Here is a 24,259-nt window from a genome sequence, read left to right as displayed (position 1 = left end):
GATCTGGTATTTTCTTTAGTCAGCGTTTACAACTTTATGTGCTTTGTTGTTCACAACATTTCACTGGCCGTACTTGTATGTCCATGTGACAGATATCATCCTTTGGTAAAGATCAATCTGAGGCATCATGATGGTCATCATCATGGTAATAAACTCTATAGAAAAGTAGATTAAATATCGTCTGCTGCACACAATAGTTAAATGCCTCAGACCTAAACATTTAAAGGGGAAAAATCAATCTCTGGTTGCAGCAAGCTCATTAACCCAAAGGTTCAAAGATGGACAACAACCACTTTTCCAATGTCTGGCAATAAGACGCTTCGCTTTACAAGACAAAGGTTAATGAGCGTACGATCAGGAGTTCTCGGGGCTAATGCTTCTGGAAGAAGACCAACAATACGAAGGGATTTATCTCCGGATGCTGTTGAAATGGTGTTCCCAAAGTCCTGTGTGTGTTCCATGTTGTAATGAAACTGGGTTCCCTTCCCTGTTCTTTAACCGTCGGGGATACTTTTATTTCTTGAGTTTTTCAGGAGTTACATACGTTTTCATAAGCCAATAAGTTTGATCAGTTTAAGTGATCGTCTGTATTGATATTTAAATTGAGCGGCCACAGGGAGCTGACAGCACGTTTGATGCTGAGCAGACTTACACCTCGGTAAGTGCACTTACACTCATGCTTTGGTGTGATGGAGAACAGAATCAGGGTTTTTTCGACATCTCTCACTTATGTTCCAGAGAATTCCTCTGATGGCTCCAAAGTCCATTTTAAAATCCACTTTTTGTCCTATGTGGTGTGTTTGAGGACGAGCCAGAGAGCAGCTGTAGACCAGCAGGCGTCGTCAGAAAGCACAATTTCTCCACAAGGTGACAGCAGTAGTCACAGTGAGAGGGAGAGAGGAACCGAGGCTCATGGGGAATACATATTAGGCTACTTGTACCATTAGTGTTCTGACATTATGCTACTGTGGCATTTAGACCTCTTGGTTTTTAAATGAGAGGGCCTCAGCGCCGTGTTGAAACCTCTGGCGGCGGCGCTCCAGTCGGAGGAGCCGGCGGCATGAATTAAACATGGCGGCTGATGGAGAGAGGGCAGGGGTGAGGACGAGGAGCTGTGGGAGTGTTGATGGAGGATAAGTTGGGTTCTAATGTCTCCTATGTGGTCATAACGCTGTCTAGCTGCTTTTGTAATGTGGTGGACGAGCACAGAGCAACGATATTTTTAAATATAATCCCTGCTATTAGGACATCATGATCAAATAAAATGTCAAAATAATAATGACTTCGCTGATAAAGACAATTACTATTGCCAAGTTCAAGAGTGACGTTCCACAAGTTGTAAATCCTACAGTATTTATAAAATGGACTTTGCTGTTACCTCCACAAAGTCCATTAATTCTTTATAATGAACACTTCAAAGGGCCTTATCCCATTTTGACCATCATCACTTGCCAAAGAAAAAAAGGAATACGACCATTCATTCATATTTTTATATTGCATGTTGTGTAACTCTGCCGACATCTCTTTATATGTAAATGCATGTTGGCACCAACAGGGACTTAATTTTTTTTCAAATTTGACCGTATAGTGTGGTATATTTAAAAAAAAAAGTCTATTTATCTGTCTGTCCGTCCGTCCGATACCATGTAGCTTTTTTTTTAAAGAACAAAATATAAATGCCAGTTTTCCGGACATGAAATCAATGATGTGTTGGTCTTAATAAGTCAAGAGTCCATCATCTTAACACCATCAGTACTGAAATGATTTTTTAATTGAATGGAATCATGACCTCATGATTGAATGGTGGATTTGGAGAATGCCGACACCCTTCGTATTCACCCAGACCATGGTATAAAACGTAACCCTGATGTGTTTAGAGGGTTCTGCCATTGGAGCAGTAGATGGTCCGATCCCAGCGTAACACCAGCGAGGCTCCTGCTGGGATCAGGCGTCATGTTGCATGAGGCTCTAAAGCAGCTCACCTGGAGAACAGATCCAGAGAGAACACGAGGATCGCAGGTGGACGGTTGGCGTGGTGACGGAGCGGGAGTTCGTGCCTCGTTTGTCCTTGAGTGCCCTGCAGCTGAGGCGAAGTCCTGAGCAGAAAGTTGAGCCTCGCCTCGCAGATTAATGCGGTGCATTTTATCTGGCCTCTGCGATCGGGTCACTCCTTTTTGTCTGCAGCTATCGAACCGTGCACTCACACACAGTCAGAAGCAATTACAATAGCTCCGTGGAGCTGGCTGCCGTTCTGCTTCCTTCCACCGCCGATCTCTCTTTCTGTGCTGTCAATAACACAATTATCTGCTTGGAAGGTCTCGTTGTTTTAAAAAGTGAATGCTGGCGTACAAATACACCCACTTCTTCCCCAGAGCCACGTTTAGCTTTGCATTCATTACTCAAAGGGTTAAACAGCAGAAAAGGTGTACATTCTTGAGTTGGCAATGTTAAACTACAAAAGCAATTAGATGGAGTGCTGAGGTCAGAGGTACGTCACCTTCACTGGCTTATTACGGCTGCTTAATGACCGTGACCTTGTAGTTTGTTCAGACTGTAGTCTAAGAAAACCTTTTCAGATGAATTCTGATATCATTTTACAGGAATATGAAACGGAGCATATTTGAGACACTGTTTTGCATATCTACATTATAAATTAGTCAAACGGTAAATTAGTTTTTGATTAATTCCCTGTCATCTCCTCTCAAATTAATAGTCCAGTTGTTTCAGCACCATTTTAGCTTTGTATGGCTGTTTGTGTTAAAATGACATTTCACAACAATGTATATTTAATAGGAATGTCTTACGCTGGTGAATCAATATAAGAACGCTTTGTAATGTTTGGAAAAGACATAACAACTAGTTTTTGCTCTCTTCAAAGAGAAGGTGTACTTCACACATCAACAAGTGCTTCATCTTGAATTGATGTTTGTGTCGAAGTGGTTCAACTGTTCACAAGCAAGACATTTGACATTTCTTGACATTTTAACCCGTTTATAAGATCAGTTTTCAGTGTAAGTGAGCACACACAACTTTAGTCTTTTGTCTGGAATTGAAACATTATACTGTATGTCACCAATGAACAACTAGGCATGAATTAAAATCAATCAAATCAAACAACTCATACAATTAAAAAAGGAAATTAGTAATGAAATCATTGAGTGAAATAGCAATAAAGTAAAATGATACACCTTAAACAGTAAAATAATTGATAAATAAAATAACAAATCATTGAAATGTATTGTGTTCCCATCTTGTCATCCATTACTCATCATGTGACCGTTGACTCTTCATCCCTGTGTGTCTGCAGAGTGCCACTCAAAGTGGAGCAGGCTAACAACGCCCGCGACGCCCTCGCCAAGTCCGTGTACAGCTGCCTGTTTGACCACGTGGTGACCCGGGTCAACCAGTGCTTCCCCTTCGACTCCTCCGCCAACTTCATCGGCGTCCTGGACATCGCTGGCTTCGGTTGGTAGAAGGAAAAGACAGATCTGATCTGCTTCAACTTTTAATGGATGATTCATGTTTATGTCAGGAGACACATTCTTCATATCAGTGATTTAAACTTTTCCTTCAGAACTTGGACCAAGTTGCCAGATTGTGATTTGGAGATGTTATTTCAGTTTGTTCTTTTCTATATCCAGGAGCTTTACGTAAAAAAACATCAAAAGACAAGTTCAAATAAAATGCATAATACAATGGCATTTAACGTCCTAAAATATAACACAAACTCACAGCTCAAATAGAGTAAGACGGGTATAAAATACAAGCATTAAAAAGTTCCATCCAGTGGAAGAAATGACTGAAAAGTTACAGCAAGTTCTGTTTGCTGCTGAAAAGTCAGCAGCAAACAGAAAAGTCCTCATCCTTGATTCTAAAGAAGTGAGGAATGTAGCTGAGCTGCAGTTTCCTGGGTCTTTCCCGGTTCCAGATCTATGGGGCACAGGAACCCTCATCTCTTTGTTTAGTTTGGACTCTGGGGACAGGATGCAGACCTGATCCAGACCACCTGAGAGGTCTGGATGGTTCAGGATCTATTAAACCATTCAGTGCTTTAGAAACCAACAGTAGTATATTGATAGCAATTGTTTCATTGTCAAGAAGTGTGAAGACCTCCTGACTGGAGTGATGGGATCCATTTTCTTGGTCTTAGTGAGGATTCATATCTGGATCAAGGCCAAAAATGGACCTTCCTAGTAAAGGTAACTTGTGCACTTCTGCTTTCCAACAAGTGAAACAGCTTTAGGACTAGAAGAGGACTCGTAGAGCCCAGACCTCTGCCAAGGCCAAATGGCCTACCTTCAACCTTGACCAAAGTGAAACATGAAGTGTGTGTACGGTGGGTACACACACTTCATGTGACTCGGATCAGCTGCAACGTTTATTGGGTTCTTCTTCGGCCCGCGTTATACAGCCTTCCTCTAAGTCTCATGACATCTGGACCAGTAGGTTTCCCATAATCCTGTTGAGACACAAACCAACCGAACCTCCTTAGTTGAGGTGAAAAGAATCAAGAAAAACTGTTAGCTTAATTATGTTTCTCCATAATACAAGAAAAAGGTTAATCTACAAATAATCTCTAAACAGAAGGTCATGATGATGATTGTTTTCAGTGTTTTCTGAAACTGTTCAGTTTGAATATATAACGATGTTTTGAATCCCAGCTTCATGTTTGATTTGTGTCAGTCGCTCTCATGGTATTTTTCTTTCTTTTGTCTTTGTCTGAAGGAGTTTTATCAAATAGATTTGCTACGTAGCGAGTATAATAAGTCTCTAATAGGAAGTTTCAGTTGGAGAATTCAGTCATCGGCCTTTCTTCTTGCAAGTACAAGAGATGTTGAAGTTTGTTGAAAAGCCCTTTTTTTCTGGTTCTACAAACACACAGTGACAACAAAAGAGCTGAAGAACAGTGTAACTGCCTCTGACCGACTCTGCCTCTGTTTCTGTTCTCCAGAGTACTTTGAACACAACAGCTTCGAGCAGTTCTGCATCAACTACTGCAACGAGAAGCTGCAGCAGTTCTTCAACGAGCGCATTCTGAAAGAGGTGAGAGTCATTCAGCCACAAAATCAGCCTCCTCGGATGCATCACACAGCACTTACTGTACAAACACAAGGCAAAGCACACATCTTAGAATGACTCAGCACTTTGATTCAAATGTTTATAAATGCTTTTCTTATTGGAAGCACTTATTTTCTAAGAGTAGGTGTCATCTTTTCAAATGATGGGTGTCTCATTTTTTAATAAAAGTATCGAAGCTCAGACACCTCTAAACATCAAATCTAAACTTTGATCACAGTTTCTTTCCAAAAGGTAAACTTTTGATTACAGTTATTAAAAAACGGATGATTGTATCCTATAAGTTAGTTTCTCTCAAAAGAACCTGATGTGGAATGTTTCATGTTGCTTTCAGTCTCCTATTTTGATGAAAACTCTCCATTAACTGACATCTGCAGCAGCCAAACAACCATTAGCCACATGAAACCCCCGGCTGTCCAAGTCTGTGATGTTCCACGTCTGTATTTTGGAAAATAACGATGCTGGATATGTCATTTGGCCAGCCGTCGTCCTTGGAAAGCTGCAACTCCGATAATGGTTTTGCATTTGTGTAGCGTTTGTGACAAAATAAAAAGTCAAAGAAATGAAATCCAGGTCTGAAATATCACCAGTGTTTTATTGCGTTTCAATTGTAGAAAACATCGTTTTGGATCATTGCAAATATGAAATCGTAAAACTTGATTTGAACTTAAGAATGTAGCATCATTAATAACATAAAATATACTCTGCATTATCATTTACATCCGTGGAGACGTCCAGCATGACAGCGACAACCTTAAGATGCTCATTGTGAACTCGCAGAAAGCCCGGTCTAAGTGCCATTTTGTTTGAGAGCTAGAATACCCTCCAGGCAAAGCCGAGTCGCTGTCCTCCTCCTCATTAGGTGAACGGTGCACACGCTGCGAATGGTTATGGCTTCTCATTATAAATCTCTCATTTGCATTCAAGGAGCAAGAGCTGTACCAGAAGGAGGGGCTCGGAGTCAACGAGGTTCACTATGTTGACAACCAGGACTGCATAGGTATGAAGATGCCACCCATCGTTCTCCACCATGTTTGTGTTTGTGCATTCAGTGCAGCTCTTCCAGATTTGTGCTGCTGAGTTCAGAGTGTTTCTCTTCTATAACTGATATTTCAGGAACAAAACAAGACCTCCTGGAACACAAAGCGCTGGCTATATTCACCAGCAGAATGTATTCCTGATAGTTTAGGTAACACTGGTGGTGTCAAATACCCAGATGGTGCTTCAGTGTCTGTGGAAGGAAATTTAAAATGTGACAGGACAGTGAATTTATCACCATTGTGCAGTCAATGACAATGCATGGACTTTAAGGAACTGGGAGGACATAAGTACAGCTGACAAGGGATCCTGAATTCATTATGAACCCTTTCTACTTGTAGCTTTCAGAATGTGTGCTGACATGTACAGACAAATAGGTACTTGTAGTTCTTAACGTGTATATATGACTTTTGTGTCTTTGATTGGGACTTGAACGTCTTACCTTCGAACTTGATCCACAACTTCCCTAACTTCACATGGGACTTGACTTGGACTCGCAAGTGGTGACATGGGACCTGTTGGCTTTAAATCTGGACTTGACTTTCCTGTGTTGATTAAGGACTTTTAGTCTTGTGACTTGACTTGCGACTTCTTCTTTTGGGTTTTGTGCATCTTAAATTGACATGACTTGCAACTTTAAATTGGGACTTGTTTAATTTAAAGTTGTTCTTATAGGACTTGTTCATTGCTTGGAATTCTACTGGGAATTTTCTGTCTCGACTTTGGATTTGTTGGTGTTCATTTGTGACTCGTAGGTCTCCACTTGGAACTTATGACTTGATTTGGGCTCTCTTGTCTTGGTGTGGGACGAGTAGGTCACCATTCTGCCAGATAAATGGGACTTTTCTGTGTTGACTTGGGACTTGACTTGGCCTATGATGTAGGACCTGTCTTAACTTAGAACCAGAATCTGGACTTCATAGCCAGAGAGATTCTTGTGTTAGCTCTGCGCCTGCATTGCATCCACAGCTGTATGAATCACTCATGGCTTTTCCTCTACTCTCTGCCGGAGGTTGTGGAGAGTTTATGCTGCTGTTTGGGTTTTGTGGAATTCTTGTATCATAATCATCTCATTCAGAGGTTTTGCACTTTCAATCTATAGAAGAACTAGTTGTTTTTAAGAGCCCTGAGCAGCAGAATGCTGGCTTATTATTGGCCTTGATGTGCTGCCGGCTCCAAGCTCTCAGTGCTTTACAGAGCGCCCTCGCCCCAGGTTGACCTCGGAGCGTCTGCACTGTTTCATGGACAGACGAAGTAAAGAGGCAAAGTGATGAATACCCAGAGGATCTCAACTCCTGTCTTGACTGAAAAGTGTCTTCAAACCCAGGGAGGCAGATGGATGTGAGCTGATTTAGAGGTGGAGAAGGTTAATTATGCCTTTAGCTGATGTCCAACTCTGTAAAGTAGCATCAATATGAGATGCTTAACTACAGCTGGAGGGAGCTGACGCTGCAAGTTTACATTGGAGTCTTTCAGCACATGACTGAAATGTATTTGTCCGTTTTCAGATCAGGGGCGACGCAAACACCAGAGCAGAAGCTGTCATTTTTACAGACAGGAGACGAGACAGGACAGACATTAAAACTAAGATTAAAAAATAATAGGACGTCTGAGACTTCACAAAACACATTTGTCAAGGCGATGATGTGTTTATTAACATTTAATTATTTTAGGTGGCTTTGTTTGTCCCGCCTGTGTTTACATTGTTTATCAGATGGGAGGATGAGGGGATGGATGGGAGGATGAGGGGATGGATGAGGGGATGGATGGGAGGATGAGGGGATGGATGGGAGGATGAGGGGATGTATGGGAGGATGATGGGAGGTTGAGGGGATGGATGGGAGGATGAGGGGATGGATGGGAGGATGAGGGGATGGATGAAAGAATGAGGGGATGGATGGGAGGATGAGGGGATGGATGGGAGGATGATGGGAGGATGAGGGGATGGTTGGGAGGATGATGAGGGGATGGTTGGGAGGATGATGGGAGGATGATGGGAGGATGAGGGGATGGATGGGAGGATGATGGGAGGATGAAGGGATGGATGGGAGGATGAGGGGATGGATGGGAGGATGAGGGGATGGATGAAGGGATGGATGGGAGGATGAGGGGATGGATGGGAGGATGAGGGGATGGATGGGAGGATGATGGGAGGATGAAGGGATGGATGGGAGGATGAGTGGATGGATGGGAGGATGATGGGAGGATGAAGGGATGGATGGGAGGATGAGTGGATGGATGGGAGGATGAGGGGATGGATGAGGGGATGGATGGGAGGATGAGGGGATGTATGGGAGGATGATGGGAGGTTGAGGGGATGGATGGGAGGATGAGGGGATGGATGGGAGGATGAGGGGATGGATGGGAGGATGATGGGAGGATGAGGGGATGGATGGAAGGATGAGGGGATGGATGGAAGGATGAAGGGATGGGTGGGAGGATGAGGGGATGGATGGGAGGATGAAGGGATGGGTGGGAGGATGAGGGGATGGATGGGAGGATGAAAGGATGGGTGGGAGGATGAGGGGATGGATGGGAGGATGAAGGGATGGGTGGGAGGATGAGGGGATGGATGGAAGTCTCTCTTTGGACTTCAAATAGTATAGTATGGCAAAAAAGCGAGCTCTGTCGGTTTAATGCTAACTCCTAAAGTCAACGGGTTTGTGCCTCATTTATTTTGACTTGGACTTGCTCTTGTGACTTGATGTGAGACCTTGAAATCTCACTTCCAACGGCCCGGTCTTAACTCAGGACTTGACTTGGACTTTTCTGTCTTGACTGCAGATTTATTGGCGTTGCCTTGTGACTTGATGTGGGACTTGAAGGCTTTACCTTGAAACTGCCCTTCTTGGGGTTGGACTTGATTTGCGACTTGTAGGTATTGAATTGGAACTGGCCCTGGCTCGTGACATGGAACATATCAATCTTGACTTGGGTCTTGAATCTGGACTTCATAGCATAGACTTGAGATTTACTTGCATCTCTGTGTTTCCTTTCATTAGGAAGCTGCCGTGGAATATTTCTAGTCCTCTGTGACCGTTAACGACCCGACACGGACTTGTAGCAGTAAATGAAATGCTGTTGGTTTATTACAGTATCGATGGGTCCTGGTGCCAGCCTGCAGTGCTCACTACTGTAACACATATACACTCTGTAGAATATGTTCCTTTCTACAGAGCAAATCCATTGTCATAGTCATTGTGTTCTTCAGACATAATTCTTTGTTTTAATGCTTTGTGCTTTAGAACTTGTGAAGGTGGTGTATTTGATAAAAAAAAAGTGGTGTGTTTAATATGTTAAATCATTAGTAGAAACGTGCGTCGAGTGTGTAGATGAACCAAAAGTACTCGGTCATAAAGCTTTTATACCAACAATGCTACACTTTGAAATACATTTCCCAGAAATCATAGTGATAAACCACATTTGCACCTTCAAAGTGCAGGATACTACATACCAATTCTTAGACAAAATGTTCTCCTATTTAACATCTTTCATTCACGTTAATGATAACGTTAATGTTAATTTCCTTCACAGACCTGGTGGAGTCGAAGATGGTCGGCATCCTGGACATCCTGGATGAAGAGAACCGACTACCTCAACCCAGCGACCAGCACTTTACCGACACCGTCCACAACAAACACAAGGGCCACTTCCGCCTCACCGTGAGTGACTCCTGAGGACGATGTTTGGTTTATTGTTGTTGCTGTTATATAAGCTGCTATAAGCTCATTCACATCTGTAGCCTCTTAACAACGTTCAGGCAGAACGACAACAAACACGAGATTTAACATTCATGCGTGATCATACATGATTGGGTTGATTTGAGCTGTGATTTCATCTTGAATTTAAAATCACATCAAGACTGCAGCACTTTAACTCTTCTATAGTATAGTAAGGAAACAGAGCAGATCAAATTGATTTGGAATACCTTAAACAACAGCTTACAAATGCAGTTGGTGCAATTTAAAATGGTAATTTAATTGCTTAATATTCCCCTAAAAAGACAATATAATTAATTATCAATCAAAAATGATTCCAATTGAATTTAATTGTACCATTTAGTATTACCATTGGAATGGGAAACAAATTGTCACATTTACCTGTAAATAACTCACTCATCGTGGTTGGTGCTACTATGAGTCTCCCTGTATTGTTTCATATAAAAGTATCATTGTGAAGACGGTATTCCTCCCCTGTTGTTTTATTTGACTTGTTTTTGATTCATAAATAAATATGGTGTTCTAATCAGGGACGTCTCACACCGAGGCCGGTTGTGTTGGTTTGAGTGAAGACTGATGGGATGAGGTGTCGCTGACAGTCAATTACTGAACACTGACTCTTAATCTTCATTTCCAGCCCGGTGTGATTGACAGCAGCAGGAATTAGCTCCTCACTGTAAATGGAAAATATGCTGCTGAGTCCAAATGTTTCAGTGTGTGTGTGTGTGTGTGTGTGTGTGTGTGTGTGTGTGTGTGTGTGTGTGTGTGTGTGTGTGTGTGTGTGTGTGTGTGTGTGTGTGTGTGTGTGTGTGTGTGTGTGTGTGTGTGTGTGTGTGTGTGTGTGTGTGTGTGTGCGTGTGTGTGTGTGTGTGCGTGTGTGTGTGTGTGTGCGTGTGTGTGTCCGTCCGTCCCTCAGGTACCCAGGAAGTCTAAGCTGGCCGTCCACAGGAACGTGAGGGATGATGAAGGATTTATTATCAGACACTTTGCAGGAGCCGTTTGCTACGAGACGGTGCGTTCACAGAACACTCTCCGCTCGGCTTTCCTGGAGCCGTCTTTGAAATTAATGTCACACAGAAGTATTCGTTATTAATAAGACTCCTGACCAAAGCGAGGGACCGTTCGGATGTGATAACACATGTTACGTTGACCCATTAATCCTATGGAAACCTGTTGTTGGAAGAGACTGTTTTATGGCTCTTATATATTATATTATGTGTTGCAGAGGCAGCAGAAGCAGGATAAGTCCTAAATAATAACCAACCAAAAGATAAAAAAAATAATAAATAGTGGGATTTTGAAAGTGTGCACTAAGGTGAGGCTGAAACTGACGGAGCAGTGTAAAACATCACGTCCTGAGTGAGCTTCATAAATGTCCCTTTCTCAGACCAAGTTTGTGGAGAAGAACAACGACGCCCTGCACATGTCTCTGGAGTGTCTGGTCAGCGAGTCCAAGGACCGCTTCGTCCGCGAGCTCTTCGAAAACTCCAACAACAGCAAAGACATGAAGCCGAAGGCGGGAAAGCTCAGCTTCATCAGCGTCGGCAACAAGTTCAAGGTGAGTTTTAAGTGACGGGAAGATCCCTTTGTTTACCTGTAACTCCGAATGATGCACAGCTGGAAAGAAAAACGTTCATTCCACATTGTTTTCTTCTGTCTGGATGCAGTTTTTAAGTGTAAAAGTCAAGTTTGAATTATCGTTCTATTGAAGTAATACACATCCTCCTCTCAAATAGTCTTCTTCATGCCTCCAATGTAGTTAGTTTCTTTACATAAAGATTATTATTATTATTATTTACATATTTTGTTCTCTGCCAGGTGATAATGAGATGAGTGAGTGAGTGAATATGTGCATCTCTGTGTCCACGACTAATGTTGGATACTGCTGCAGCAAACATGAAGCTGACTTAAAAACATATCAAGTCTTTTTAAGTGATATATTAACAGCTTTAGTCCAACTCTCACACGACTGACAGCCGTCTCCAGGCACCCAGATCAGCACCAGCCACGTCTACATAGATGACAATAACAGCACATCTACATGTCACTAAGCCCCGCCCCGCCCCTAGAGTGCCCATAGAACTGGCCCATCACAGCGTTGCATCAGCCAGCTCTGACCAGGCTTTGTCAACTATCCGGCTCTACTCCATAGACTCTCAGATGTTCTCCATTTTCAGCTGGTTTTCCCGATTCCAAGCTTGTCAAAGAAGTGTATAGTGATACTGGTGACGAAATAAATGCCTCTAAAATGTCACATTTCTCACTAAAAACCTGGAGCGTAGGTCATGTGACAGCACATCAACGCTTCAATGCTACGTTACTGAAGGTAAAACAGTAACGGTGAATTGAATAATCATTTAAAGAATCCCAACAGAGTGATGTTTTTGTTAAAGAATAAACCAATGTTCTGTAACCAGAACCACCAGCGTTATCAGACATCAGGGCAGCAGAGGGGGAAACACCTGTAGAGCTGGAATATCTGTGTTCTGTGAGGTAAAATTAGGTTGTTTTTGTCAAAGGGGTGCGTGGCTTTGAAGAGAGCACAGATAACAGCTTCAGTTCCCTTCCAGAAGAATCCGTCTGACAGCGAGATAAAGAGGTGAAAACATCCTCAACATAGCGACGGGTACGGATTGTTTAGGTGTGAAATCCATCCAGCAGTAGTTTACTGTCTGTTTCTCTCAACCTCAGATTTAAGGCATCCAAAAACAAATATGTTGATGATGATATATTGTTCAACTCTATAATACTGATATCAGTACTGGCCACAAGAATCCATAAATCATGCTGGTGTGCCTCCATCTCACTGCAGAAGGTTCACTTTCCTGTGTGAGCTCCAGAGAACAGAGAGCAGCTTCTTTGTTTGATGCAGGGTTTTTTACTCTCCTCCACAGTGACTCATCCAGCTCAGCATCTCACCTTGATATTTGCTCTAATGTGTCGCTAACCAAAAAAAATAAATAAAAAAAGCCTTCAGCTCTTGGCTGCACTCAATCTTTTCTCCTAAAAAACCCACGTAAGGCGAGGGAGTGATGGCTCTAATGTCAGAGAGCAGCGTGGCGTACAGTACAGGAAGCCGGGAGATATTGATGCTTTGTACAGCAGCTCTGGTGTCTCTGATGTTTTATCCTTTCACACGAGGGGAGACGTGGTTCGTATGTGCGATAGGTCATTGTTGGGACTGTACGACGCCGTCCATCCCTGACTGTTTTATGAAAACACTGCATTGTGTGTTTTTTAACCCTAGTAGAGTTTGTCTTGTGTTTATGTGACGGTCGGGTTCTTCCTGATCTGAAACGGGGAATGTTGCTGTTGAGGCGACACGTGATCAGGGTGATGTCAGCGCTAACAACAGAAAGAAGAGGAAAGAAGTCAAATATTAACGTCACTGCTCGAGCAGTTGTGACTGTGACTCAGTTTTTTCATCGTTATTTAATGGAGATAATGAAATTTAATAATCGTGCCAAAGCATCATTTACAATGGGACTGAAAGATATCAGTTAAAACGTGGCCCTCAAAGTGTGGAGGACACTGTGAAACATGCTGCTCATTATTGGAGGGGGTTGTAACACGGCGTTGGTCTCAGGGTGGATCTGAACACGACGGCGAGCAGATTGAGTTCTTATTACCTGTGAGCTCAGTTACCTGCAGTGTTTTCCTAAAGCCCCCTCATCCCGCCGACTCTTCCCTGGGTCCCCGCCTCTCTATCCCAGCTATGATTAAAGTAAGATAGGTGGAGAGGAAGATCCAAAGCAGGCAGACGGGATCGGGAGCCTGGGAGCCGAGGAGAGGCGGCTGGTGAAAACGTGATAAATCTGAGAGAGTCGAGGCGGCGGAGGGGAAGCGTGAGGCGTGGAGGTTTTCATTATAACCAGACGCCGTGGCTTTGCCCCAATAACTGAATGCATCATGACAAGTGTGTCCTATTAAGTCATGCGGACGCCTTCAGCCTGAATGTTTATCCTCATGAACAGGACTGATGGAAACACCACTGCAGGATGTTAATCATATATTCATTATCATGCAGAATGAATACACACAATATACAAGTTAATTTCAGAGTGATTTATGCACATTTCATCTTTCAAATGGTCTGGAAGCAAGCTGCTTATTAAATCCAGTATTTTGTCTTTTTTTTAGCAGTTTGGAGGATTTTGTTCATAAAAACATTTAGTGTGTTGGAGATAAAGGAAGTAATATAGGTGATAATTAGCTCTGAGATGTCCTGGAGTGAGGAAAAACAACAAACAACAAAATGAGCCAGAAAACTACTCTGCTTTATTTATTTATTCAGCCTGCTAAAGTGATTCACATAGGGAAAAAACAAATAGAAGAACAATCGATACGATATTAAACTTAAAAATAACAACAAAAGAAAGATATGTTAGAAATATGCTACAAATAAATGTCAATCAAATAAAAATATACACGAGGAATATAAAATAATAATAAAAAAAACAATGATTTAAAACTTGATTAAAAAGATAAACAATGTTATTTTAAAAACACAGAAAGAACTTCCCACTCTAAAACCTAGCTGGCACTTTCTGTGGTACTTTTATGGGACACATAAGACCAACTCAGCTTTAGTTATTTATAGCACCTTTCATACAAACACGCAGCCCAAAGTGCTTCACATTGAAAAAACACACCAATAAAACTTTAATACATAACATTTTGCAAGACTAAAATGTGTAACAATCTAACAATAAAATAAAAATAAAAGTCACTAAATAAAAGTCAATTAAATAAAATAGACACAAGGGATGAAACGAGTGTTAAAATCAGTGATTGAAGCTATAAACTCCAAATGAAGTGAGATTATAAGATCCGTCCTTTTCAAACACAAAGAGCTCGCTGTTCTAATATTCAGGCTCTCTCTGGGACTTTTATGGGACACATCAGAACATTTAAAAGGAAAGCAGTGGAAGACCTTCGTGATCTGGCTGGATATAAAGTTTTATAACAAGTAACAGAACTTTAACATCAAGTCTGTCACTTCCTGTAATTGGACATCTTGAAGTTTATTATTGCGCCGTGACAAAAGACAGCAGATTGTCCCGGTCAGCCGACGCTTGGAGGTCCCAAGCTGAAAACGTGAACTGGAAGCCTCCGGGTTGTCTGCAACCTTTAAACACCCACAAAGGACACACACGTGATGATTCCTTTAGTGGACAAACGAGGACGCTAGTCGTGCTAATGACTGCTAGCAGCCGCCACATGTCCCCTCTCCAAGACGTCACTCTCACCGTTTGTTCTGCTTTACCCCGTCGCTCCATTGTGGATCCTCATTAGTTTCTATTTACTTACATTTACATATATTTACATTCACACAATGCAGATGCTCTTTCTGTCCACAGTCTCCGGAAACAAAGTGTGCTTGAATAATCCATCAGCAACACGAGGAGTAAGGAGACGTTATGTGGTGAAAGACGCGGTCAGCCAGTAATGATTCATCTGTAGTAACATAGTGTGATGTATGGAGCATTTGATTATGTTATGGTGTTTGTAACTTATACTTCTATAATAATTCATAGAAGAAAAGAAAGATGATGGTGAATATATATCTGTTTTTAATTGTAACAGCCAAACATAAAAGGAATTGCCGAGTCATTGAACAAAGACGTTAGATGATCCACAGATCTGCAGATCCTTCACACGTAGAGAATGAATGAATGAATCCGTCCTGACCCCAGACGGTCTGCAGAGTTCCTGCTAATGCATCCCAAACTGAAAGGCTTTATTGGAGAGTAATGCTTTTTCCTCATTTGTCCACCTCAGCAGCATCATCAGCATCAGCCTCGTGTTACTGTTACAGATCAGGAGATTTTGACCTCCACTTAATCCTGCATGTGTTTGACTTTACATCTGGTCGGCTGAGAGCAAACCGTGAAGTTCCTATCAAAGTGTAAAAGCTAAAACTACAATGTTTGGTATTTCCATCACGCCACCATCTCACTGCCAAATATAAAGAAACGGTACGGAAGCCCTGAGAGGCTCAAATGAGCGTTTTATTTTCTTCCAGGTGAGTTTAAATTTGTCCATACACTCTAAACACAATGTGAAGAAAAAATGTGTATCAGCACAACACTGAAAAGAAAACCACGTATGTAAATAATGAATAGGAAATAAAATAAAAAAGAGGCTACATGGAGATAACCAATCCCTGAACTGATCTCCTTTTTCACTCATTCATTGACATCAAAGCCAATGCTCTGAGTTATGTTTACAGTGAGTGTCCCCCCCCATCGTCATTATGGGTTTCTGGGTGACAGGCAGGAGGATGGAGGACACCCAACATAAGAGAAATAAGAAGGCAGTGTTGGGTCATCATTACTGTGTTTCCCACCTGTTGATGGTGTGAAACAGGAATGTGAATGGCGTCGCCTGTGTGGGCGTGCAGGTGCACACGAACAGAGAAACATGCACCCATGGGTTCAAATCAACTCTAGATCAGATACACTTCAGGATGTTGCATTTCCTTTTCTTCCTGTTGCCGTTATGTTTGGGAAAGCTATTAATAAACAGTCTGTGATAAAGCAGAATGCATGTTTGCATACAGCTGTGTGGTGTTGGATCAGAACACAGAAACATAAATGTGTCCTTCTTTCTGCAGACCCAGCTGAATATTCTCCTGGAGAAGCTGCGCAGCACGGTCAGTGTTTCTTCTTCCTGATGGTTTGATGTTCTCGCTGCAGTAAAGATGAGCTTTCCTGTGATGTACGTCTCCCGGGAGACAAACACTGACTGTTTCAGTCTCCTCCGAGACGTACAGAGCATCACGTCCTGAGCCCGAATGTGATGAAATGCTCTTGTTTCCATCCCCCCGTGTTTCCCTCCCGCAGGGCTCCAGTTTCATCCGCTGTATTAAACCTAACCTGAAGATGGTCAGCCACCAGTTTGAAGGAGCTCAGATCCTGTCCCAGCTGCAGTGCTCCGGTCAGTGAGGCTTTCATTGAAATCTAGACTTTGTTGTTGTTTATCTGAATCAGGAATGTTCATCCCCTGGAGGTTATTATTGATGGGGATGTTCCTGTGACTTTAAAGTGATGAGTACTCACAGCATATTGCTTTTTTCCTGGAATTCTCTGGATGGGGAAAGAACATCATGTGTATTATAGTTTTCTGATGTTATGCTTTCTATATTCCTTTTATCCACGTGCTTATATGGGAGATTATTAATGATGTGGTTTGTATGTTTGAAGAAGATGACTTTAATTCAGTGTATTCTTTACTACGTGAACACACACATACACACAATCCTCTATACATCCAGGGATTTGTCCTTTATTGGGATTCTTGGATCTGATATCCCCAATATTCACTTTTAAATGAGTTCTTCTCATAGTATTATAAAGCCTTTAGTATCTCCAACTGTTATATTTGTACAAATGTCAGTGGGATTCTGAATGAGGTTTTTCAGCGCACTAGTCGTTGTCAATTGTAAGATGCAGGTTGGTTTAGCCCAGGTAGCCATGGTAACCAGCTCAAAGGACCACAGCACGCTGACCATCAAACTGCAGGATCATCTGTGGATACAATTCATTTGCAAGGACATCACCTTAATGTTTATCAGCAGAACGAGCAAAGACAAATTGGTTGGCGAGTCTTCTCCTCACGGCATTCAGGCCCCTCCCACTGCAGCTTCAGACCAACATTTGGTCTGAACTGTGATTTATTTTGATTTATTATTTATTATTATTGACAAAATTCCAGTATTTGAGTGCCTTAACTGGAATAATTTTAGCCAATGAGCAACTGTTGAATATGTCTAATTTCCTAAAATGACCAACAGGTTTGCCGTATTTTATTTGTTTTCCCTATTAAACCAAAACCCTACAGAACAGTGATCTAAAGAGCGAGGTACGTACCGTTTTGTGTACAGTACAGGTGACGTCTTGGTCCTGACTCTGGTGTGTTATCGTCCTCTGTGCCCGAGTGCTTAAACTCCAGCGCTCTTTCTAATAAACTTTCTCTTAGACATCAGTTGGTGAGTGAGTGTGTCGTCTGAAGGTGATCTCTCAACATGGCTGGCTTTTCCTCCGCTGTAATCTGCTTGTCCTTCTCTCCCAGAGAGGTCCATCCTCCTCATCCTCCTCATCCTCCATCCCTTTCACATCTCTCTTCTCTAACACCTTCCTGTTCAGGGTCACAGCTACCATCAGCACATACTGTTCCTCCTCATCCCTTCAGCCCAAATAAACTGTTTTTTTGCCAAAATCCAAATCTTTACTGACGATGAATAAATAAACAAACTCTGCACGCTCTAAGCAGAGCGATAAAGAACCAAGGACAAGCAGCGGGACGTCAGCAGTGACTCACCATCCAAAACATTCACAACGAGACCTTCTTTTAGAAATCTGCTAAAGTTCACCTCATTGATTTACAATAACAGCAACTTTGTTTTAAGCACCTTCCAGAGAGGTAGTAGGCACATTTGTTTTAGCTTTAACCTCATTATGAAGTAAATGTTGACTTCACATGGTTGTAGAGTAACTACTCCATCAGCGTTTAGATTGGTTCCCTATAAGTCTCACTTTCACTACGCCACCATGTACGATCTTTACGCACGGAAGTACGTCAACCAAAACAGGAAGAGGATAGCGCTTTGGTTTCCCCGGCAGCTACCACTAGCTGTCTCCAGTAGGCATAGGGGGGCTGGTGCCGATCTCAGCTGTCATTGGGCGAAGGCAGGGTACACCCTGGACAGGACGCCAATCTATCACAGGGCCACAAAAGAAAACATAGTCATCAACATTATTATTCCATTTCTACCAAAATATGCCCCTTAAAGATACACACTGTGAATGAAATCTCCAAATAAATCTCAATGTTCCAATCATGAACCAGATGACAAGTCCTGCTTTAATGTCCTGTGTGCTGCAGCTTCCTGTCTTGGGATGCTGCTTTGCAACTTTGAAACAATTTTCTGAAACTTTTCCCCAAATCCAAAACCCTCCCCGCCCCTCCCCCCTCCCTCCCCTCAGATTTGCGAGCAGAGAAAAGATGAGCTCGGCATTAATATCCTCAGGGAGTCCGATTCTGCTTTCATCCACACAAATTCACCGATGCCCGGCTCAGATACTGCACCCCGCCGAGCTCTTTATCACTTTTATTGGACTGGGAATCGAAGTGCTGATAGTTTGGATTAGACGAGGGGGGCCTCCGTGGAGCAACGTGACAACGCTGGGTCCAACATGTACAGTAGATGTTCAGCGACCAAGTCCTAATCCTATTATTAAAGATACAAAACAATACACTCTGATGCTTTCCAAAAGGAATATTTGTGTATTTGAAAAGGACTCGCATGACCAGGCGTGTTTCTGTAAAGAGCTGACTCAGAGCCTTGCGTTGGAATAACTTTAATTCACTTTAAACTGAGCACCTGCTGTCTCGTCCTGCATGGCACTATTAAGGTTTAAATCACTGCACAAGTAATGATAAGATCCAGGATTTTCAGCCAGTTACACATAAAGCTTATCCTGAGACATGCTGACTGTAATCTGGTCCATTTTTCAAACCAAATACAGGAAAATAAACAGAAAAAAGAATTGTGGATCCCTGAAAATCAGATTCTCTAACCAGCGCTTGTATTTTTGAGCAGAAAGTACAGAAAAACTACAGGGTTTCATTTAATAAGTGACATATTGAAGCTGTGTAACACCTTGTAAATTAGGATTTAATAACAAACCTAAAGGTGGCCTTGCTTTTGGCAACTGGGACCCTCATCAGTGACCGTAAGACCAGCATCAGTAAAGTCCTTAAAACTTAGTTTTACAGACTGACTTTCAGACTTTTTTCATTTTCTTAAAATGTATATATATTTTTTTCATTTATTTTGCTCTCACTAAATTTTATTTGTGTTGTATTGATCTGTTTTTTATTGTTTCTTCTTTTGTACAGTTTTGTCATTGTTTAAATTTGAGCTTTTGCTGTCTCGCTTTTGTTATTCTGTTGTCTTGTATTTTGCTTTTTCTTTTTCTTTCAAAGCACTTTCTAAGCTCTGAAGCCCATTCACCAGGAAAATGTTGGCATTGTACCTCAACCCCAAGTAGTTTTGCTGCCTGAACCTTAACCCAACAGGCCTGTTTGTTCCACAGCTTTCAACTTTAGCAAGGATCTTCTGGCTTCATAACCAGCGAGTTGTCTTACAGGGAACCAGTAGATGAAATGTTCAGGAAGTCTGGTTCACATGACCAGTCGGCTCAAATAAGAAGCTTCTGGGCTTTTTAAGCACAACCCCCTAGGTCTGCTTTAAGTGCTTTCTTTTCAACGGGCTCCAAGCTGAACAGACTTTTAGAAATTGCCTCAATGTAATTGTTGAGGAAGACTCAGAGTGACGCTGAGATTAAAGCATCCTTTGGGGAAAACTGTACAGTGATTACAACTGGAGGCCTGATATGAGTTATGTGCAGCCTGGGGGCTGCTAATAGTGTTCATCTTTATCTGAATACACAGGAGGAACCTTTTATCATCCCGGGAGTGCGACCGAGGAAGCTGTAATGTGCTTTCCTCTTTTCCTCCCCACAGACTTGGCATCACTTAACCAGAATGTGGCTCGTTGAATGGAGATGTTGGTTGGTCAGTTGTCCTTCTGTTGGTCCAACACACACAGCTGTTACTAGAGGAAACGCATTTAGAGGTTGCATACTCATAACTCGGGCTAGATCCAACCCGCTCTCACTGCCAAGGCGTCACATAATGCAGCTTGGTCAGGGCCCCACGGCGTCTGACAATGAGGCTCATTTAGTGTATGTGACACATCCACTTGCTGCATTATGGGTAGAATAACGGACGTAGTATAAAGAGAGAGATAGTTCACACAGGGAGGGAGTGGAGGTGTACGAGGTGTTCTCACTCCAATGCATCAGATCGCTCCTCTTACTCAGCACTCAAAGCTGCAAAGAGGACGCTCTACATTCACACGTCCGTGGGCAAGATACTGAACCCTGAACGGTCCCCATGCCATCAGGGTGAGGAAGTGTGTGCATGTGTTAAATTAGATCCCAGGTGGCACCTTGCAAGGCAGCCTCCGCCATCGGTGTGAATGTGTGTGAATGGGTGATGGCTGAGTGGTCAGAAGACTAGAAAAGCGACGTGTAGATTTCTACCAGTTAAACTGCAAGAAAGTCGGTGTTTCGACACCAGAAAACCAAATGTTCCCAAGCAAATCCATTTTCTATCAAAATAACTATAAAGATTACAATACAAATTAAAGATTCAAATCTGTAAGTCAAATATTAAGATTTAACCAACAGACCAGGCAGAAATAGTAAAATATTAGTTTCAGTGCCAAGAGACACCCTTTACACGCTATCATGTTATCATTTATTGTTCGCTCTGTTTGACCTCCTGCCCCTCCCTCCCAAAAAGCCAAGTCTGCTCTCATTGGTCATTTGACCAACTTTGTTGTGATTGGTCAAACGCTCTGTCAAAAGGGTGAGATGCATATATAATATATTATAGTCAATTTAATTAAATCCTTAATATCTTATATAGTCCATCATTGATATTGTTAAATAGATTTTTAGTGTATTTTCTTGCCAGATTTGCTCATGATAATATAGACCCGATACCGAAGTGATTGTTGAAGATCGTTTGTTTACATGAGCGCCAAAAGGATGCTGAAACTTGTAGCACTTGATTTTTTTTTTTTACTCCAATTTTGACTGTTTTATGTCGGTCCATTACAGAAAATCCAAATGGAAACTCATTTAAATCTCAATGTGATGCAACAAATGAGGAAAAACCCAATGGGGTGAATACTTTGGTGATTCCTTGATTTGACAGAGATTATTTCACAAAATGTATTCCCCATCTAGTTTTTTAACTAGGCTGTGCAATATACATACATTGCAATTCATTAGAAATCTGCTCAAGCTCTTATTAAAAAACATTATTTTTTTTTCAAAAGATTTTGGCCACCCAAGTGCTCGGGTTTAATCCCAGGAAAAGTGGGTTATGATCCTTTACATCCTTTATGCAATTCTCTGAGTCGGTAGTCAAGCACAACTCAGCAGCACAACTATGAACAACTTCAATTGTAGGCTCTACCATCTAAATTACCCAGCATGATGCCTGCATGGATGGAAATACTTCAAAAGATAGAAAAATGAGGAAACAAACTGAACGCTAACAGAAATCCAGCTCCGTTTAAGAGAACAACGTTGAAAACGCCAATTTACCTGCATTAACCGCCTCAAAATCATCTTCTATCACTTCCATGAGGCCGTTCTCGGCACACAATCAAAGCGGTTACTATAACATTACCTCTGAGGTGACTTTCTTACAGCTACCGTTCAATTACACTGAACGCCAATTAGCAGCATCTGTCTGCTATGAAAGAGAAAATGAGCCCTTTGATATTAGCATTCAAAGCAAAATGAGTAGCGATGCTTCAAAGGTGAATCGGGGGGGAGGGGGGTCTTCATAAACATATTATTTTAATATGTCAAAGGGAAGGGTGTGGGAAGTCCTGACATTCTAAACTCAGACAGACGGCACTGACTAAAAGAAACAGGGTCAAAGACTTGAATGTACAAGAAAAGTACACAGGCTTGAACTTTTTACTTTGGTTTGCTGTTTTGATTACAATCAAAGTCTTTTTATAAGGTGTACTCTTTAGATGTGTAGTGCTGAAGATCACTGGCAATGAAGTTTCTTGTCTCGCGAGAGGGTTGCTTGAGCTCTTTTTAAATATCATTGCCAGTTCACTACCTGGTTAGTGATTCCGAGGCAATACTGTTTTTACTTTGAGACATGATAAGATGTAGGTATCCATGGTGATGGGTCGATCCACCACGTTGGTCAAGACTGAAATATCTCTACAATTAGAGAGGCTAAGTCCCGTCCCTTCCGATGGACCACCGTCAGACCTTATTTTGTAAAGAAATATGTACGGTTGTCAATGCTGAGAGTCAAATAGTTAAATCCTGTTTGATTTGGCCATTAATTACACAAATTGAAAAGAGTATTTGCAAGTCAAGAAATAAGGTCCAATGGGAACAATAGAAGGAGCGAGACTTAACTTCTCTATATTGATGAAAGATATTCATGGTCTCCAGAGGGGGAGTCCTAATGATTTTGTTGATCCACTATCTGTTCGACTGGTTTACACTGTTGATCTTGTGTCAAAGACCTGGACTACTATTGGATGAATTGACATGAAATTTGCGTTACATAAATATTCACTCCCTTTATTTGTTTTCCTACTTTATTGCTAAACAACCTGGAATTTAAATCAATTTTTTGTACAAAATAGTCAAAATTGATGAAGTGATAAAAAATAGTAAAATAAAATCAAAAGTAATGTGTGCATATGTATTCATCCCCTTTGTTACGAAGCCCTCAAATAAGATCTGCTGCTACCAATTATCTTCAGAAGTCATATAATAAGTTAAATAAAGTTCACGTGGGAGCAATCTAATTGTCCCGTGGTATAACACAGCACTATTATATCTATTATGACAAAAGGAGTAGGATCCCTCCCTAAAAAAAAAATAAAAATAAACTGTTTGGACCACATACTTTCTGGTGAACATCTTCTTACAAATACATATGCACATACAGTGTGTGATGACTGAACACAGTCTGAAATTGGCAAAGTTTTCATTTAAATGATGAAGTATCTGAACAGAGTTACTTTTCATATGGAGGTTCCATACCAGAAAGGTCCCATTGAAATTAATTAAAATAAGCTGTCTGTCTGACAGCTGAAGGAACTTGAATTTCCCATCCAATTAAAGTCTTCTTCTGTGACTCCTTCCGGCTTCCTGCAGGTATGGTGTCAGTGCTGGACCTGATGCAGGGCGGCTTCCCCTCCAGGGCTCCGTTCCACGAACTCTATAACATGTACCAGCAGTACATGCCTCCCAAACTCACCCGCCTCGATCCACGCCTCTTCTGCAAGGTCAGTCCTCCAATCCTCCTCACCGGCCCCATACAATTGTTTATTATCACTTCAATGCAGCCACCGTTCCATTGATCTGTGTGTTTGTGTTGCAGGCTTTATTCAAAGCTCTGGGCCTGAATGAGAACGACTACAAGTTCGGACTCACCAGAGTGTTTTTCCGGCCTGGGAAGGTGAGACCTTTTTAAAATCCTGTTCTATTCTCCTGTCTCTCCAGCTAATATTGGTATTGTTCCCCCAAAGAACAACAAAAGCGCATTAGTCATTTTGTCTACTGAGGTGAGGTGAAATTAGATTTTTTTTTTTTCCGACTGAAACAAAGCCAACAGATGAGGTTTGTATCCCTCCACCAGATGAATAATTTATTGTGTTTGGGTTATGTGGTTTCCTGGGTGGGCTTTGTGGAAGCGTTTGTTTCAGAGGACCAACTGCATCTGACACTGTGAAAGTAGCTCCGAGGAACTAATTAATACAAGTTTTGCCTGTTGGCTGAACTGGGACACTTTCATTACTCCTC

The 24,259-nt window shown here is 41.8% G+C and overlaps 1 protein-coding gene across 6 annotated transcripts in view; it reads left to right on the top strand.

Annotated features, from left to right (window-relative positions):
- The window catches only part of myo6a (myosin VIa), a 137,126-nt gene that overhangs the window by 72,965 nt on the left and 39,902 nt on the right, over positions 1-24,259 (top strand). For all 6 annotated transcript variants that reach the window (XM_084029910.1, XM_084029909.1, XM_084029908.1 and 3 more), the window contains exons 13-22: positions 3,308-3,465; positions 4,952-5,043; positions 6,004-6,076; positions 9,649-9,776; positions 10,750-10,845; positions 11,221-11,391; positions 16,450-16,488; positions 16,679-16,772; positions 23,612-23,742; positions 23,838-23,915. In XM_084029910.1, the coding sequence (XP_083886036.1) occupies positions 3,308-3,465; positions 4,952-5,043; positions 6,004-6,076; positions 9,649-9,776; positions 10,750-10,845; positions 11,221-11,391; positions 16,450-16,488; positions 16,679-16,772; positions 23,612-23,742; positions 23,838-23,915 (1,060 nt within the window). The remainder of the gene's footprint in view (positions 1-3,307; positions 3,466-4,951; positions 5,044-6,003; positions 6,077-9,648; positions 9,777-10,749; positions 10,846-11,220; positions 11,392-16,449; positions 16,489-16,678; positions 16,773-23,611; positions 23,743-23,837; positions 23,916-24,259) is intronic.

Source organism: Eutrigla gurnardus, assembly GCF_963514095.1.
Source record: "Eutrigla gurnardus genome assembly, chromosome: 16".
NCBI classification, from domain to species: domain Eukaryota; kingdom Metazoa; phylum Chordata; class Actinopteri; order Perciformes; family Triglidae; genus Eutrigla; species Eutrigla gurnardus.
Note: the sequence above shows the minus strand (reverse complement) of the source record. Positions and strands in the feature narration are given on the sequence as shown.